This window comes from Bos indicus, chromosome X (genome assembly GCF_029378745.1).
Source record: "Bos indicus isolate NIAB-ARS_2022 breed Sahiwal x Tharparkar chromosome X, NIAB-ARS_B.indTharparkar_mat_pri_1.0, whole genome shotgun sequence".
NCBI classification, from domain to species: Eukaryota; Metazoa; Chordata; class Mammalia; order Artiodactyla; family Bovidae; genus Bos; species Bos indicus.
Window position 1 is genome coordinate 35,265,705 of NC_091789.1, and position 16,434 is coordinate 35,282,138.

The window sequence follows — 16,434 nt, forward strand, 5'->3', positions numbered from 1 at the left end:
AGTGGGGTGCCACTGCCTTTTCCGCTGCCACCTTCTAGGGGACAACATAGGGGCCAAGCATGCACCTGGTCAGAAGGGGTGGGGTGAGAGAAAGTGGGGAGTCTGTGGGCCTCACCTGCTGCATCGGCTTCCACTGCCAGCCTGCCCAGGGCATTTATGGGCATCCGAGGTCAGAGCATGGGGACCGCACCCCTGGGAGCTCCCTGGCTCCCTGCATGTGAGGAGTAATGGATGTAGAGCAGGGCAATGTACATGTGACGCTTCTCCCATAAACTCTGCTGGGACTGCAGCCTTTGCTTTCGGCTCTTTGAGTTGCACCCCACCCTCCTCAGGAGATTCTTGAAGGAGGGCACCTGTTGTGGGTCTCTCAGGCTTTGGGAGGCAGCCCCACTGCCATTTTGGTAGATATTTCTACAGTGAAGCCCATTACAGCTTCTGCCTGAGGGAAGATTCCAGAACCAGCCTGCAGGCCTGGGGCAGGGATAGGCTCCCTATTTCGGCCCTCCAGCTGAGCTTGCCCTGCATGTCCCCTTGAGTCAGACCAGCCAGCGTATGCTCCATCCCTGTCAGACTGTGGTCATAGGAGGCAGCTAGCATGGGCAGCCAGCTCGGTCTATCTCTTGCCAGTGTCTGGGCCCTGCTGCTGGTGGAGCATGCACAGAACTTTTAGTATCACTTGTCAAATGGTGGCTGACTTCTCCAGAGGGAGGGTCCCTGAGTGCTTGTGCTGTACACATTGCGCATGGAATTGAGTCCCAGCTGTGGCTGACATGGTGTGAGCCTGGTGGTCCTTGGCCTCAGAACTGCCAGTACTTGCCCTGGCCACCTCCCTCTACCAACAGGCTTCAACATGAGATGGTTTTACAGGAGATGAAGCTTCAAAGATGGCTCTGGTCAGATCAGGAAGGGGTTTTAATGTCCAAATACAGAGTTTGTATTTTTAATGTAGATGATCTTTCAATCCATTCAGTGAGTACCTGACACTCTCCTTGGCCCTGGGATGCAGTAGGGAATAAGGCACTCCTGGTTGCTACTCACATGGATGTGATCATCTCACCAGGGACAGAAAAGAAGCATGGAAATCATGATCAGGACATGATAAGTCTATGATGCAAATAAAGTGGGGAAAAGTGAACACAAAACAAGGCGTGGATTGGGAATGTGCAGAGCAAGTTTAGGGAATTCATTCATTCATTCACACATCCAGAATATGTATGTGCTTGCCATGGGGCTAGGCTCTGAGACTTAGTGATGAAACAAAACAGACAAGTCCCTGCCCTGATGAAGTTTATTTCTTTGGTGAGGGCATCTGTCCATGGGTTTTAAAAGCAGGAGTGATACATAGATCTGGGTGTGGACTTACTGAACTCACCCTGGGGTATGGAAGGTAGAGGAGAGAACATGCTGGGAATATGAAGGCAAAGAAGCAATGAGTCAGAAGACTATGACAGGGTTGAGGCCAGGCCTAGGGCAGCAGCAGGCAGGATAGACACAGAAGAAGGTGCTGGAGAGAAATTTCAGCAGTAGAACCAATAGCATTTGAGGATGGGGAGGAAATGTCAAGAATGACTCCTACCTAGGTTTGTAGATTGACCACAGATAGGGAGAGATGTACCTTTCTCAAGATAAGGCACTGGGGCTGGGGCTGAGGTCAGAGAGTCATGTCAGTCTGGGACACACTGAGGCAGTCCAGTGACTGCCTCTAGGAGATAGAGCTGGCCTGTGGGCACCTGGGGGTGTAGAGCTCAGGAAGGGCTTCTCAGTGAGGACAGCATGGGCTAGGGGCATGTGCTGCTATCTCTAGGGCCCAGTGTATCCTGCGGGGTAGGGGATGACTATGACTGGTGTCAGATATACTGCCCCAGTCTCACACTGATTTATAAAGAAATAAAGCCTCAGGTGGCAAAAGCAGTCCAAGTTTGGAAAGTTTCTGATGTGATGGTGTCCACACTAGAGGCTCCAGTCCCTTGTCGAAGGAGTGACCCAACCTGGTGTTCTGCCAGACCAGCTGGGCAGAGCCCTGTTTTCTGTGTGTCCCCCCGGAGATTTCATTCATTTAGCAGATAGTTGTCAAACATCTTTTCCATGGAGGTGCTAGCCTGGAGCCTGACCGCAGGGTGGCTTCTGATAGCCAGAGGCAAATTGGCACCAAGGACCCATGCCTGCCCAGTGAGTGCCAAGCCCTTGCTCTATCCTCAGCTTGGGGCTGCCTATCCATAGCTGAACCCCTTCTAACTGTCCCTCCAGACCTGGGGCACAGGGTCACTGCTGTGCCCACTGCAGTGCTGAATAAGTCTCCTCCTAGTACTAAGGCCCAAGTCCCTTCCAGGCTGGCCCTGTGGTTAAGCATGCTTTTGGAGCCATGCTGCTTAGGTGTGAATCTGTAAAATGGGGATAGTAATAAGATTAGCTTTGTCAGATTGCTGTGAGAATTAAAGAAGTCAACTTAGGTCAAGTGCTAGTAGCTCATGGTAGCTGCTTCCTGAACAAGAAGTTGCTCCCTACACCCCACCCCTCTTCTAACTTCCTCTTGTTTCTCCTTGTCAATGTCTGCCTGCCTGCCCACCTCCCAGCCACCCGTGATGCACATGACCCTCCCCTTGGCACTGTTCTCTGCCTGCTGTTCAGGATTTTTCCTACTGCCTTGGCTAGAATTGACTATCTGGGGCACTAGTTTCTGGCTGGGACTTAGCATCTGCTTCTCTGGGCTGTCTGTCATGGAAGAGTTCCCTTCTCAGTCACAGTGTAAACATTTTGGCTGGTATTATCTTGAATCTGAGGCCAGAATGGCCTGAATTATAAAAGAAGCTGAGAAACCTGGTCACCTGTAGGGTTTTATCAGCCTTTTGGGAAGACCCACTGAAACCAGTGTCACCCACCAACAGTTAGCTCCCTCTTCTGAGCTCTGTTTTCTAAGATTCCTCAGAACCGTACCAAGATTTAGCCTGTGCGTCTCCCTCCCCAACTCCCTGCCTGCCTTCCTTTCTTCCCTCCACTGTTATGTATGGAGTGTTTCCCCGAGCCAGCCCCCGTGCTGTGTAGGGATGCAGAGCATCACAAGCAGACGCTGATGTCTGTCCTCAGGCAGTGCTTGTACCTCTCCAGTGGGTACTGGCAAGAGGGGTGGCATAGTCTGGACTTGGACTTCATCCCAGGACTTTGAGAACTTGGCAAAGTGGTGCATGGGGAGAATGGGCATGGACATACTCTTAGGGGAGAAGTTTGAGTGCCAAGCCACACTGAAGGTCAGAAGCTGAAGGCTTGAAGGCTCAGTCAGTCACAAACATTTAAAGGCCGACAGTGGTGATGCACTGAGTATGATTTGGGACAAAGTAAGCTGTCCTTGTCCAAGGGCAACCAGAGACTAATGTCCAACTGGCAGATGGAAGGAAAGCCTGAAGCTCTTCAAAGAGGTTCTGCTGTTATCCTTATCTTTAGTACCGGGCAGTGGATGCCATCCTTACTTCTGTGACTGTGAATAATGTGTTTTACTTCCCTGGCTGCTTCTCAGGTTTCCCCATTATCAGTGGATTTGGGCAATTTGATTACAATGTGCCTTGGTGTAGTTTTCTTCATGCTTTTTGCTCTTGGGTATCATTGAGCTTCTTATGTCTGTGGATTTGTAGTTTTTTTAAAAAATAAGATTTGGAAAAATTTTGGCCATTATGTCTTTAAATACACTTTCTACCTCTCCCTCCTTTGGGAACTTCAACTACATCTCTATTAAATCCACTTGAAACTTTCCCACAATTTGCTGATGCTTCGCTCTTTCTTTTTCTGATTTTTTTCCCCCCTCTGTGCTTCCCTTTGAATAGTTTTATTGTGTTGTCTGCAAGTTCATGGATATCTTCTTGTGAAATAGCTGATCTCTTGTTGATTTCATCTAGTATATTTTTTATCTCATAGTTTATAGTTTTCATATTTAGAAGTTTTATTTGGGTCTTTTCATATATTCTATACCCTTATGTAACTTTTTGAACATATGGAATACAGTTATATTAACTATTTTAATACCCCTGACTAGTAATTTTGTATTTGTGTCAGTTCTGGGTTTATTTTGGTTGGTAGTTTCATCTTTATCTTGGAGAAATTATTTGTATACCTGGTAAACTTTAAGTGGTTGCAACACATTGTGAATTTCATTCTGGAGGGTATATCTGACCCCTGTTACTCCATCTTCTTCAGAAGCAGAACTGTCATATACTCCTTTAAAATCAACAAATTGATATAGCAGAGGTCTAATCTGACTAATAGAAGTAGAGAGACGGAGTAATGGACAGGGAAAGTGCAAATATTCATTGAGCACCTACCATGTACCAGGCACTGAGAAAAGATGGTAGCTTGGACTAAAGTGTTAATGGTGGAGACAGTGAGAAGTGGTCGGAAGTTTGGAAGGTGAGGTGAGGTGAGGTGAAGTCACTCAGTCGTGTCCGACTCTTTGCAACCCCAGGGACTGTAGCCTACCAGGCTCTTCCATCCATGGGATTTTCCAGGCAAGAGTACTGGAGTGGGTTGCCATTTCCTTCTCCAGAGGATCTTACCGACTCAGGGATCGAACCCAGGTCTCCCGCATTGTAGGCAGACGCTTTATCATCTGAGCCACCAGGGAAGTCTTTGGAAGGGAAGGTAGAGACAACATGAATTGCATATGACCAGATGAATCACATAGGTATGAGGGTATGAAGGGGCTTCCCATGTGGTGCTAGTGTAAAGAACCCATCTGCCAATGCAGGTGATGCCAGTTCAATCCCTGGGTCTGGAAGATTCCCTGGAGGAGGGCATGGCAACCCACTCCAGTATTGTTTCCTGGGAAATCCCATGGGCAGAAAAGCGTGGTGGGCTATAGTCCATGGGGTCACAAAGAGTCAGACATGACTGAAGTAACTTAGCAGCAACAGCAGCAGAAGGTGTGAAAGAAAGGGAGGAGGGAATGATGACTCTAAGGTATTTTAAAACATTTTTATTGCAGTATAGTTGATTTACAATGTTGTGTTAGTTTCAGGTATACAGCAATACCAGTTACACATGTAACATATATTCATTCTTTTTCAGATTCTTTTCTCATATAGGATGTAAGAGTATTGAGTAAAGTTCCCTGTGCTATACAGTAGATCCTCGTCAGTTTTTGACTTGGGAGAACTGCATCACCTTTATTGAGATGCAGATGCATATTGGAGGATAAGGTTTTGAGGGGAAAGATCAACTATTTGGTTTTGGACATATTCAGCCTGTGATGTCTATTCACATGGTAATGTCAGGGAGATAAACTGGAGTCCAGGAGAGAGGCTGGATAGGTGTTAAAATTTGCAAGTCATCAGTATACAGACATGTTTAAAGCCAGAAGACTAGATGAAGACATGATGAAGAAAGAAAAGATAAGGCATCTACTCAAACACTGAGTTCAGGACACTCCAAAGTTTAGAACTAAGAAAGAGGAGGAGGCTTCATCAGAGGGCACTAAGAAGAAGTGGCCAGTGAGGCAGGAGGAGAATCGGGAGCATGGAACCCGTTATTTCAAGGAGAGAGTGTCTAAACTGTGCCGAATGCTGCTGAGAAACACAGTAGATGTGGACAGAGAACTGACTCTGAGGATGAACTGTATTCATGGCTTTCCCTGTTTTTCTGGGAGAAATACTGAGGTCAGAGACTCTGCAGAGTCATCTTTCTCACCCCAGCCGCTTGGAGGCCTGGTGCACAGCAGATGTCTTGGCCATATGCACTGGATGGATGAATGAATAAAAGGGCACTGGGCAGCAGTGAGACCTGAATGAGCCACAGACTGGAAGGTAGTAGCTCTGGCCTCTAGCCTTCGCTGTATTTCTAACTTGTTTCTTCTGCTCCTGGTCTTAACATCTCTGAAGGAATTGGCCTCAGAATGCTTTCAGCTAGCGTCCGAGAGATTCTTGGGACCAGGCTGGTGTTTCTGTAAAGGTCTTGGGCTGGATGTTCAACTTGTGGATGAGGAGAAAAGAGGCCCAGAAGGGCACCATGATCGCTGTTGTTTTTTTTGTGGAAATAGTGTGTCTTACTCCTAGTTTGGGGCTTCCCAGGTGGTAAAGAACCTGCAGGAGACATAAAGAGACAAGGGTTGGATCCCTGGGCTGGAAAAATCCCCTGGAGAAGGAAATGGCAACCCATTCCAGTATCCTTGCCTGGAGAATCCCATGGACAGAGGAACCTGGTGGGCTATAGTCCACAGGGTCTCAAACACTCGGACACGACTGAGTGACTTAACATGCACACATGCATTCTTGGTTTGAAAGCCTCCCTCCTATCTACGTTCAATGTCTATCTCTTGTCTTTACCAACTATATTTGCTGTCTTCCTCATGCAGCTTAGCCCTGAGCAACACTTGCTTGGTTTCGCCACTGCATCTACTGCTGCCTGATGCCTCTGAAGATGAAACCCTTCCTGTTTCACTGAGAATGCTGGGGGTTGGCATGAGTGAGCCTCTTCACCTGTCTCTCACTCTTCCCTAGCTGCATCTAACATGTTTGCTTGTCACCTCCTCCCTTTTCCGGCCCGTTCATCCAGCCCCTCTGCTCCTTGTTCTTCATAAGTCACCTTTCACATCCTCTGTTCCCTGGACCCACCCATTCTATCCATCTTTCATGAGCTCCAGCCCTAACTGTGGTTATGTGTGTGTTAAGTCACTCAGTCATGTCTGACTCTTTGTGACCCCATGGACTGTAGCCCTCTAGGCTCCTCTGCTCATGGGATTCTCCAGGCAAGAATACTGACTGGATTGCCATGTCCTCCTCCAGGGGATCTTCCTGACCCAGGGATCGAACCCTCCTCTCTTCATCTCCAGCATTGGCAGGCAGGTTCTTTACCAGTAGCGCCAACTGGGGTTATGAGCACAGATATTTTCACTGTCTATTGAATCCCTCCTCAAACCTTTTAATTTGCTTCTCTATGTCCTTTCTGTACAATGGTAACAATAATAGCAACACAAAAAGTTTACAAATTTACATGTCCCAGTTCCCACTCTCTCTCCCTCAAGCTTCTAGAAAGAGTTAGCTATATTCCCCATCTATTGTTCCTCACCTCCTACCATTCAATCAGAAACCCTGCAAACATGCCCTCTCTGCTTTTGACGAGGTGGCCAGTGAGGCCCCTAGTATTTGACACAGGGCTGCTCCAGCTATCATCTCAGGCTCCTCCCTTCCTGAGACTCCCTCTCCTGGGGCCTGTCCTCCATAATCTCCTCAGAACTCTCCCCTCAGCCTCCTCCTCTGCTCTTATGCTATGAGAGTGCTCATCCCCTCTGAAAGCTTGAACTGCCAACAACCCTGATGGTGTCCACGTCTCCCCTCCAGTCCAGACCCCACTGAGCACGGATCTGGTCAGAGACTGCTGCCCCAGGCCTGGAGGGTGATTGGAAAGGCTGAGACTAGGCTGGGGCCTTGGGGACAGAGGGCAGTGAATGGAAAGATTTTTTGACACTTTGTAGAGGGGATAATCAACTGAGAAGGAAACTGCTTGGAGGTGGTGACTGAAGGTTTCTGGCTTGGGTGACTGGGTAGAAGGTAGGCCATATTCTGAGGTGAGGAAATTAGAGGAGAAGCCACTTTGTAGGTGAAGGTGTCAAGTTGAGTTTTAGCTAGGTTGAGTTTGAGGCTCCTCAAAAAAGAAGATGCCTGGCAGAGACTGGAGAGATGGGTGGGCACCTTGGAAGAGATGCCTGGGTGGGGACGTGATGATAACTGAAGCCTGGGGCTAGATGAACTTTCTGGAGCGAGCATGTAGACCAGAAGCACTGGCCTGGCTACCTGTGGGCCATGGATAGCTGACAGCCCAGGTGCCCTCCGTGAATGGCCCAAGGGGCAGTTCTCTTGAAGGGCAGTGTGGGTGGCAGCCAGACTGAGGGAAGAGCCTGTTTCTGGCAGAGAAGAAGCAGGGATCATGGGAGAGGAATCTGTCTTGGTGCCAGAAACTCACAGAGGGTATATGACTTGTCATATGCCCCCAGGGCTGCTCCCCTTGTGGGCTCAGGGCCACTGCTATCCCAGATGACCAGGAAGGATGGGAGGGGTCCGAGTGCTGGCAAACAGGGCCGATGCTGGCTCTCTATCAGCAAGAAGCTATCCCGAGTCCTTGGCCTGGAGTTTGCAGCCTCCCTGGGCTGGCCTTGGCTTCCTCTGCCTTCTTCCTATAAGCAGAGCTCACTCTGTACTCCGGGTCCCGCCTCCCACACCAGTGTCCTCTACACCCCTGCCATGGACAGGACCATTACTTCCACTGCTCCACCCCAGCCATTCAGCCACTGAACAGGTCTCTACTGAGTACCACTCTTGAGCCTGTGTTCCAGCCCCACTTCAGCTTCAGGCTTCCAGGAGGCCAGCCCTGAAAGCCTGCTTAGTGCAGGTGGCCCCAGCTTTGTTTGCATTGCTTGGAACTTTCTGTCACCATGGTTGGCCACCTCTCGGGTCCAAATGAGGACACAGGGATGCCAGTTCCTGTCCCTCAGGTGCCCTCATTAGCATCCCGGTGACGTGTTCCCACAGGGAGCAGTGGGTGAGAGGCTCTGAAGCTGCTTGTTATTACCACTCACTGCAGAGCTTGATGTGCCTGCCGTCACCATGGGGACCACTTCCGAAGCTGGAGAAGGCTGGGCTCCAGTAGAAGCTCCAGCAGTTGGAGGCCACCGGTCATCCGTGGGGTATGCTCATCCTTTCTGAGCAAATCTGGCAGGGCAGCCTCAGTGGGGAAGGGCTGTCCCACCTCCCTGACTCCGTGTAAGACACATGTGGAACACCAGGTCTCTCTTCTGGACTTTTCCTTTTCAGGATGCTCCTTCTTGGTCTGTTTTGTGGCTGTCTCCTCCTCTGTTCAATTCTTAAGTGTTGGGGTTCTTCAGAGCTCTTCCTGTGTGACCTCACCCACTTGTTCTCCCTCAATCTCTACCCCCAGTGGCTTCTTCCTTCTCTCGGGCTTCATCTGTACCATCTTCTTCAGACTTCTCCACTGCACATCTCTCCACCTCTCTGCTCCCTTCAGGCCAGCCTCCACTTAGCAGTCAGAAGGCTCTTTCTCTAATATAACACTGTCCTTATCATCCTCCTGCTTAGCCCTTGCAAAGCTCCCCATAGCCCAAAGGAGAAAGTATTCACTTGTACCACTTCTTATAGAGCCCATGGGTGCTCTCCTTTCTCTCGTCTCACCCTCAGCCCCACCCACTGTTTGTTCCTCAGCTTCAGGGTGCTTGAAAGAATGTGACTGAAGCTTAAAGGAAGGGCCCCCAGAGTCCACGCCCCTTGTGAAGAAGTCAGTGGGAGGCAGGACTCTCATCTGAGGACAACCAGAGAGCTGAGCAGGCAGGTGGCAGCTTCTTTGGGCAAGGAGGTATATCTCCTCTCATGGGGCAGGAATTCGGGGGCAGTGACTAGTTTGGAGGTACTCAGTGGCTTCAGTCTCTGCCAGATAGCTGCAAACAGGGTCACCGGAAGATGGCTGAAATAGGTTTTTGCTTGTTTTGTTTCAGCTTGGTTGGTTCACGAGTCAGAGAATTAATTCCGGTAAAAGAAAAAGAAACACACCTTGCAGTTTAGCACAGTTTGCCTTTTAAATAACCTGTCAGGGCGGGGATAGCACCAGCATCTTGCCCTGTACCACCATAGAAGTACTGCAGGGAGTCGGGGTTTGCCGACTGGGCCCTGGTGTTGTTCTCAGTGCTCACCTGAGGTTCTTATGTGGGTACTGGGGTCTTCTGTGAACTTTCTTTGGGCTTCTCCCTGGCAGGTGAGGGTCCTGGTTGTACATGGAGGATGACAGAAAAAGCCAATGGCGTGAAGAGCTCCCCAGCCAATAACCACAACCACCATGCCCCTCCTGCCATCAAGGCCAGTGGCAAAGATGACCACAGGGCCAGCAGCCGGTGAGTCTGTTGACACTGGATCATTTCAGAGATGGCCTTGAGCCTGCTACTTCCTCCCAGCTCTGCCTCATTGTCACAGAGTAAACAATCCTTGGCTCAAGTGCAGCCTCTAAAAGGACCATGGGATTTCTAGGTTATCTCCTAGGAAGGGGGAGGGCTGATAGGAGATGAAGCATGCACAGAAACAAACAAACAAACAAAGCCTTCAGTTAATTCTGCTCCTTCCTCTGCAGGCCACAGTCTGCTGCTGACGATGACACCTCCTCAGAGCTACAGCGACTGGCAGAGATGGATGCCCCCCAGCAGAGGAGGGGTGGCTTCCGCAGGTGGGTCTCACCACTGCCCTGCCACTATCCCTTCCCTCCCATGGGGCCTGTCAGATCATGTGGTCCTCTCGGCCCCAGGGGCCTTTCTAACAAGACCTCTAGGAAACCCTGTCAGCCCTGCCCTAGCTCAACTTTTCTCTCTAGAGGAGGCTCCTGTCAGCAAGTTTGGAGGGGCCGGAGGAGGTTTCTCTTCAGACTTGCCTGTGGCAGTGTCAGGAAGAGACTGTCTTCCCAGCAGAGGGGCTCAGGTGGAGGGCTCTGAGGTCTCCAGCCAAGAGTTGTAGGCTCCATGCAGAAATCAGAAAGCTTGAAGCAATCTTTCTCCTGACTTGTAGGAGAAAATCTTTCTTCTCAGCACCATCTCCATTTTAACCCAGAGACCCCGTGTTTGTTCTTCAGAATCGACAGAAATGGCACCTCCTACAGGAAGTCTTCCCAGAGTAGCCTCTTCAGGCTGCTGGGCTGAGTCATGCCCAAGCCCTATTCCCTGTCTTGGGCGTGGGTCCTCTCTCCAAAGCACAGGTCTCTTATGCCTCACGCTCCCTCTCTCTGCTCTAGGATTGCCCGCCTGGTGGGGGTCCTCAGAGAGTGGGCTTACAGGAACTTCCGTGAGGAGGAGCCTAGACCTGACTCATTCCTTGAGCGTTTCCGGGGGCCTGAGCTCCACACCGTGACAACACAACAAGGAGACGGCAAAGGCGACAAGGACGGCGAGGGCAAGGGCACCAAGTACAGCAATCCAGCCTGAGGGATGGGAAGGGCCCCAAGCATGTGTTGGGAGGGCTTGGTGGGGTTCCTTAGACCACAGCCAGGGAGGCCTGCTGTGCTTTCAACTCTAAAATGTTCCTTGGTCTGTGCCCAAAGTCTTTCTAATGGCCAGTGGCCCACCAGCTGTGGGATCCCCTGCTGGCTCCTCTCACCTTCACCACCGATTCACAGAGCTTCTCCTGCTGCTCAGGAAGCAAGGGGCAAGGGCACGTGGATGTGGGTGGGAAGAGGACTCAGCCAAGGGTGCAACGGAGGGTGCAACTACAGAGTGCTGTGGAGCCCATGTCAACCCCAGCGCCCATGTGAGTGCAGAGTGGGGGTGTGAAGAGGCCATGCTGGGGGCTGCCTGGCTGCTGGTGCAGGGGAGGAGGCCCCGAAACAAGTGAGCAAGACAGAGTGAGTGGGGAGGCCAGAGAAGGCAGGTCTGGAGGGCCTCTTCTTTGAGGAAGGAGTAGGCGATGGGGGATGTCTGGCCAGGCCGACATTCCCCACCTCTGACCAGTAAAGGAAAAGCGCTCCCGCCAAGGCAGGACCTGGCATCTGGAAAAGTAATTTGGGAGCTGTAGGCCAGACCAAACAGCAGGGATGGGCAGGAAGCACAGTCACTTAGAGGCCCTCTCTCTTCCCAGGAGGGATGTGGGGACCTGCCCTGAGCCCTCATCACCATGCTGTGTAAGTCCCTCCCTGGGGCCCGAGGCCTGCCTCAGTGACAGCACTCTCCCTCATGCACCCTCTCGGCAAGAGGCCTCCAGAGGGCCCAAGAGTCAATGGGTCCATGTAGGGTCAAAATCAGAAGAAGGCTGTTTCTTACCCACCAAGCTTTAGTTAGATGCCCAGTGCCAGGCTGTGGCTTCCTCATAAATGAGGCCCTAAGAAAACCCACGCATCACCCTGGGCATCCTGCAAGGCACTGCATTTTCAGGGTCCTCTGGCCTCTGGGAGCCAGGGTGCTGCCACATCAGGGAGCTGGTTCCCAAGCCTGGTCTCTGTGTGTCTCCTCAGGAAGAAGTTTGAACTCTTTGTCTTGGACCCAGCCGGGGACTGGTACTACCGCTGGCTTTTTCTCATTGCCTTGCCCGTCCTCTACAACTGGTGCCTATTGGTGGCCAGGTGAGCAGAAAGTGGTCTGGGAGGGGGTGGCCCGAGCAACCTGGTCCAGCTGTGGACACAGAACTCACCCTACCTCAATCATTCATTCACCAGAGCTTTAACTGAGCACCTAATGGGTGCCAGGCTCAGTGCTCAGGGCTGGGGACCATGTGTGAACAAGGCACACATGGTCTCTGCACTCCTGGAGCTCTCAGGCTTATGGGAACACTGACAGTGAACCTGAATATACCAGTGCCCAAGCCAACTTCAGGGACTGGAGGCAGGGAGCTACTGATACTAGAGAAAAGGCAGTCAGGGTGAACCTCTCTGAGGAGGTGGTGCCTTAGCTAAGACCTGAGTGATAAGACAGGGTCTGGAGGACTGCAGGTAAAGTGTTGGAGAGGCAGGTGCAGGCCGGCGCTGCAGGCTTTGTGCACCAGGGAGGGGGCTGGGTTTCATTCGAAGTGTAACCAAGTAGTCAGAGTTAACTGCTCCTATTTTTGACTTGTACACTCACTGAGTCATCCTAGGTTCTATCCCTTCCTTTGCCTTCTCCCATGGCCCTTACCCACCCAGGCAGCAAGACTCAACTCCTCCTAACACTCTCCTGCAGTCTCCAACCTCTCTTCATTCCCACTGTCTCGAGTCTAAGCCCAGCTACCACTCTCTCTCGGGTGGGTTGGCCAGTGCTCCATGTTGGGTTCTCAGTAGGTGTGTGTTGAAGAGCCAAACATGGAGGCTAGTCAGCTGTGTATTGTGGGCATTCTTCCAACGACTCATTTTTCATTCAACTCACTTCTGTTGAGCACTTGAATCCTGGGCTAGGATGTGCTCTGGGCTAGCACATGGGGCACCAGCTATGTTGTAATACTAAGAGGTAGTCTCTGTCTCCATGGAGCTCACAGTCCAGTGGGTCAGATAGACAAGTGATGTTCAGGAGCAAAGTCTATGTATAATAAGGGTTGGAGTAGGAGTTACTTGTGAATCCGTGTCTTCTGGGCAGCAGACTGACTGTGACTCATCAGTGCCCCTGGTGGCCTTCCCAAGCTCTGCTTGTGGTGGCCAATCAGTTTGGGGACTTCAGGAGTCATTGGATGGCTTTGAGGGTGAAGCTCAGCACTGTCTTCCTGCAGAGCCTGCTTCAGTGACCTGCAGAAAGGCTACTACATAGTGTGGCTGGTGCTGGATTACGTCTCAGATGTGGTCTACATCGCAGACCTCTTCATCCGACTGCGCACAGGTAAGTGATAACTGGGATGCACAGGCAGGAGCATGACCCCTGAGTCCAAAGGCTTGAATCTAAATTCTCAGGAAATCCCCTTGGCATGGTGTTAGCCTCAACTATCTAGCTGGGACACAGGCTGATGCCTTTCCCTCTTTGAATCTCAACTTCCCTACATGCTCAGTGAGTTTTGGATCTGGGGGTGATCTCTTAGGATACTTATGGCCAGCTATACAGTGTGAGCCTCCTATACCCTTCTTGGGAAGGAGGGTTCAGTGATCATATGCTCCTTCCTGAGCGTTAGTCTATTAGAAGGGACAGGTACGAAGTCAGAGGTGATATACATTGGCTTGTGTCTCCACTAGGTTTCTTGGAGCAGGGGCTACTGGTGAAAGACACCAAGAAGTTGCGGGACAACTACATCCACACCATGCAGTTTAAGCTGGATGTGGCCTCCATCATCCCTACAGACCTGATCTATTTTGCTGTGGGGATCCATAACCCTGAGGTGCGCTTCAACCGCCTGCTACACTTTGCCCGCATGTTTGAGTTCTTTGACCGCACTGAGACACGCACCAGCTACCCCAACATCTTCCGAATCAGCAACCTGATCCTCTACATCTTGATCATCATTCACTGGAATGCCTGCATCTACTATGCCATCTCCAAGTCCATCGGCTTTGGGGTAGACACCTGGGTTTACCCCAACATCACTGACCCTGAGTATGGCTACCTGTCTAGGGAGTACATCTATTGCCTTTACTGGTCTACACTGACCCTCACCACCATTGGGGAGACACCACCCCCTGTAAAGGATGAGGAGTACCTGTTTGTCATCTTTGACTTCCTGATTGGTGTCCTCATCTTTGCCACCATCGTGGGAAATGTGGGCTCCATGATCTCCAACATGAATGCCACCCGGGCTGAGTTCCAGGCCAAGATTGATGCTGTCAAACATTATATGCAGTTCCGAAAGGTCAGCAAGGAGATGGAAGCCAAGGTCATTAGGTGGTTTGACTACTTGTGGACCAATAAGAAGAGTGTAGATGAGCGAGAAGTCCTCAAAAACCTGCCAGCAAAGCTCAGGGCTGAGATAGCCATCAACGTCCACCTGTCCACACTCAAGAAAGTGCGCATCTTTCAGGACTGTGAGGCTGGCCTGCTGGTGGAACTGGTATTAAAGCTCCGGCCTCAGGTCTTTAGCCCTGGGGACTACATTTGCCGCAAGGGGGATATTGGGAAGGAGATGTACATAATCAAGGAGGGAAAATTGGCAGTGGTGGCTGATGACGGTGTCACTCAGTATGCCCTGCTCTCGGCTGGGAGTTGCTTTGGAGAGATCAGTATCCTTAATATTAAGGGCAGCAAAATGGGCAATCGGCGCACAGCCAACATCCGCAGTCTTGGCTACTCTGATCTGTTCTGCTTGTCCAAGGATGATCTTATGGAAGCTGTGACTGAGTACCCTGATGCCAAGAGGGTCTTGGAGGAGAGAGGCCGGGAGATTCTGATGAAGGAGGGCTTGTTGGATGAGAATGAGGTGGCAGCCAGCATGGAGGTAGATGTGCAGGAAAAGCTAGAACAGCTGGAGACCAACATGGACACCTTGTACACTCGTTTTGCCCGCCTGCTGGCCGAGTACACGGGAGCCCAGCAGAAGCTCAAGCAGCGCATCACAGTTTTGGAAACGAAGATGAAGCAGAATAATGAGGATGACTCCCTGTCAGATGGGATGAACAGCCCAGAGCCACCTGCCGAGAAGCCATAATGGCTTGGCCCAATTGCCCCTCCAGCCTTGGCTTTGACCCCAGGGCTGGAAGAGCTGTGTAGGTCCCCACATATATATGCATTACCACATCCCCTTGAATTCTCCCAGAAGCCTCTCTGCTGGAAGGTTTAGGGCTCGATCATCCAGAAGCCCTCCTCCAAGTCCGACTAACAGCTAATCTTGTGCAGGGCATAGACTGTGCTTAGCTCGGCTTCCAGAAGCTTCAGCCTGTCTAAGTTTGAGGAAGAAAGAAAAGAGGAGCATCTCTCCAGGCTCTTTTGCATCTAGTTACCTCCTACTTGATTCTTTTCTAATATGTGTTCTGAATATTTCCATTTCCCTGCAGCAGTATGTAGTTAGAACACTGGCTGCAGACACCCAGCACTGGTCCCAGTGTCCTTTTCCCAAGGCAGGCAAAGGTGTGGAGGGGGGCAAGGAGGAGATGCTCACTCCAAGTCCTGCCGTGCTGATTCCTCCGCCTGTCTGCCAACCCAGAGTGGGAGCCCTGTGGTCTTTTCTGAACCAGGGGGAGGAGGATGCTCCTGGTCTCCAATCCATCCCAGGACATGGAGTGAGGAACTAGCAGTTGGCCAGCAGGCAAGGCACCTGGAGAAGGTGGTGGGCAGGAGCCTGGCCATCACCCCTCTATGCAGAGTGTTTCTCAGGAGGCCCTGAGGCTGATGGTGGGTGGATGACTCTTCAAGTTAACATCTGCAGTAGAGACACTTACAAGTTAATAAATTCCTCTGAACTTTTTGTGGTGCTTGCTCCACTCTGCTATTAAGATTCTCTCCCTTCTTCCCTCCCAACCCATCTCTTTCCCCCTTATTTCTCTCTTCCCCTTATCCAAGACTCTGCCTGGAATCCCCTCTGCTGTTTTTTGCTGCCTGTTTAAGCCCTACTAGGGCTTCCCTCATGGCTCAGTTGGTAAAGAATCTGCGTGCAGTGCAGGAGACCCTGGTTTGATTCCTGGCTCAGGAAGATCCCCTGGAGAAGGGCTAGGATACCCACTCCAGTATTCTTGGGCTTCCCTTCTGGCTCAGCTGGTAAAAGAACCTGCCTGCAATGAGGGAGACTTGGGTTCAATCCCTGGGTTGGGAAAATCCCCTGGAGAAGGGAAAAGCTACCCACTCCAGTACTCTGGCCTGGAGACAGTTCATGGGGTCCATGGGGTCGCAAAGAGTCGGACACTACTGAGCCACTTTCACTTTAAGCCCTACTGGTCCTTCTGTATTCAGCTCAGGTACCACATTTTGGGAGAAGGTTCCCTTGTCTGAATCAGCTCCCATATTAGGCAATCATGAGTCTAGGCTCTAAGCTGCTCTAGGCTGCTCATGAGTCTCAGTCCTGGCTCTTTATCACACGGTGGGGTCTGTTTTGATGC

General features: G+C 51.0%; 1 protein-coding gene across 1 annotated transcript; it reads left to right on the forward strand.

The window, feature by feature from the left end:
- Positions 1-9,747: 9,747 nt before the first annotated feature.
- CNGA2 (cyclic nucleotide gated channel subunit alpha 2) lies at positions 9,748-15,806 on the forward strand. The gene is made up of 6 exons (XM_019955561.2): positions 9,748-9,877; positions 10,111-10,203; positions 10,762-10,932; positions 11,974-12,081; positions 13,194-13,300; positions 13,648-15,806. Exons 1-6 carry the CDS (start codon positions 9,768-9,770, stop codon positions 15,048-15,050), a joined length of 1,992 nt encoding a protein of 663 aa, XP_019811120.1. The 5' UTR covers positions 9,748-9,767; the 3' UTR covers positions 15,051-15,806.
- The last annotated feature ends 628 nt before the right edge of the window (positions 15,807-16,434 follow it).

What these genes read in the sequence shown, in the direction of transcription:
- CNGA2 (XM_019955561.2), top strand. Translation starts at nt 9,768, where the DNA reads ATGACAGAAAAAGCCAATGGCGTGAAGAGCTCCCCAGCCAATAACCAC. An exon ending in GACCACAGGGCCAGCAGCCG is followed by an intron (nt 9,878 to 10,110) that starts GTGAGTCTGTTG and finishes CTTCCTCTGCAG; the next exon opens with GCCACAGTCTGCTGCTGACG. An exon ending in AGGAGGGGTGGCTTCCGCAG is followed by an intron (nt 10,204 to 10,761) that starts GTGGGTCTCACC and finishes TCTCTGCTCTAG; the next exon opens with GATTGCCCGCCTGGTGGGGG.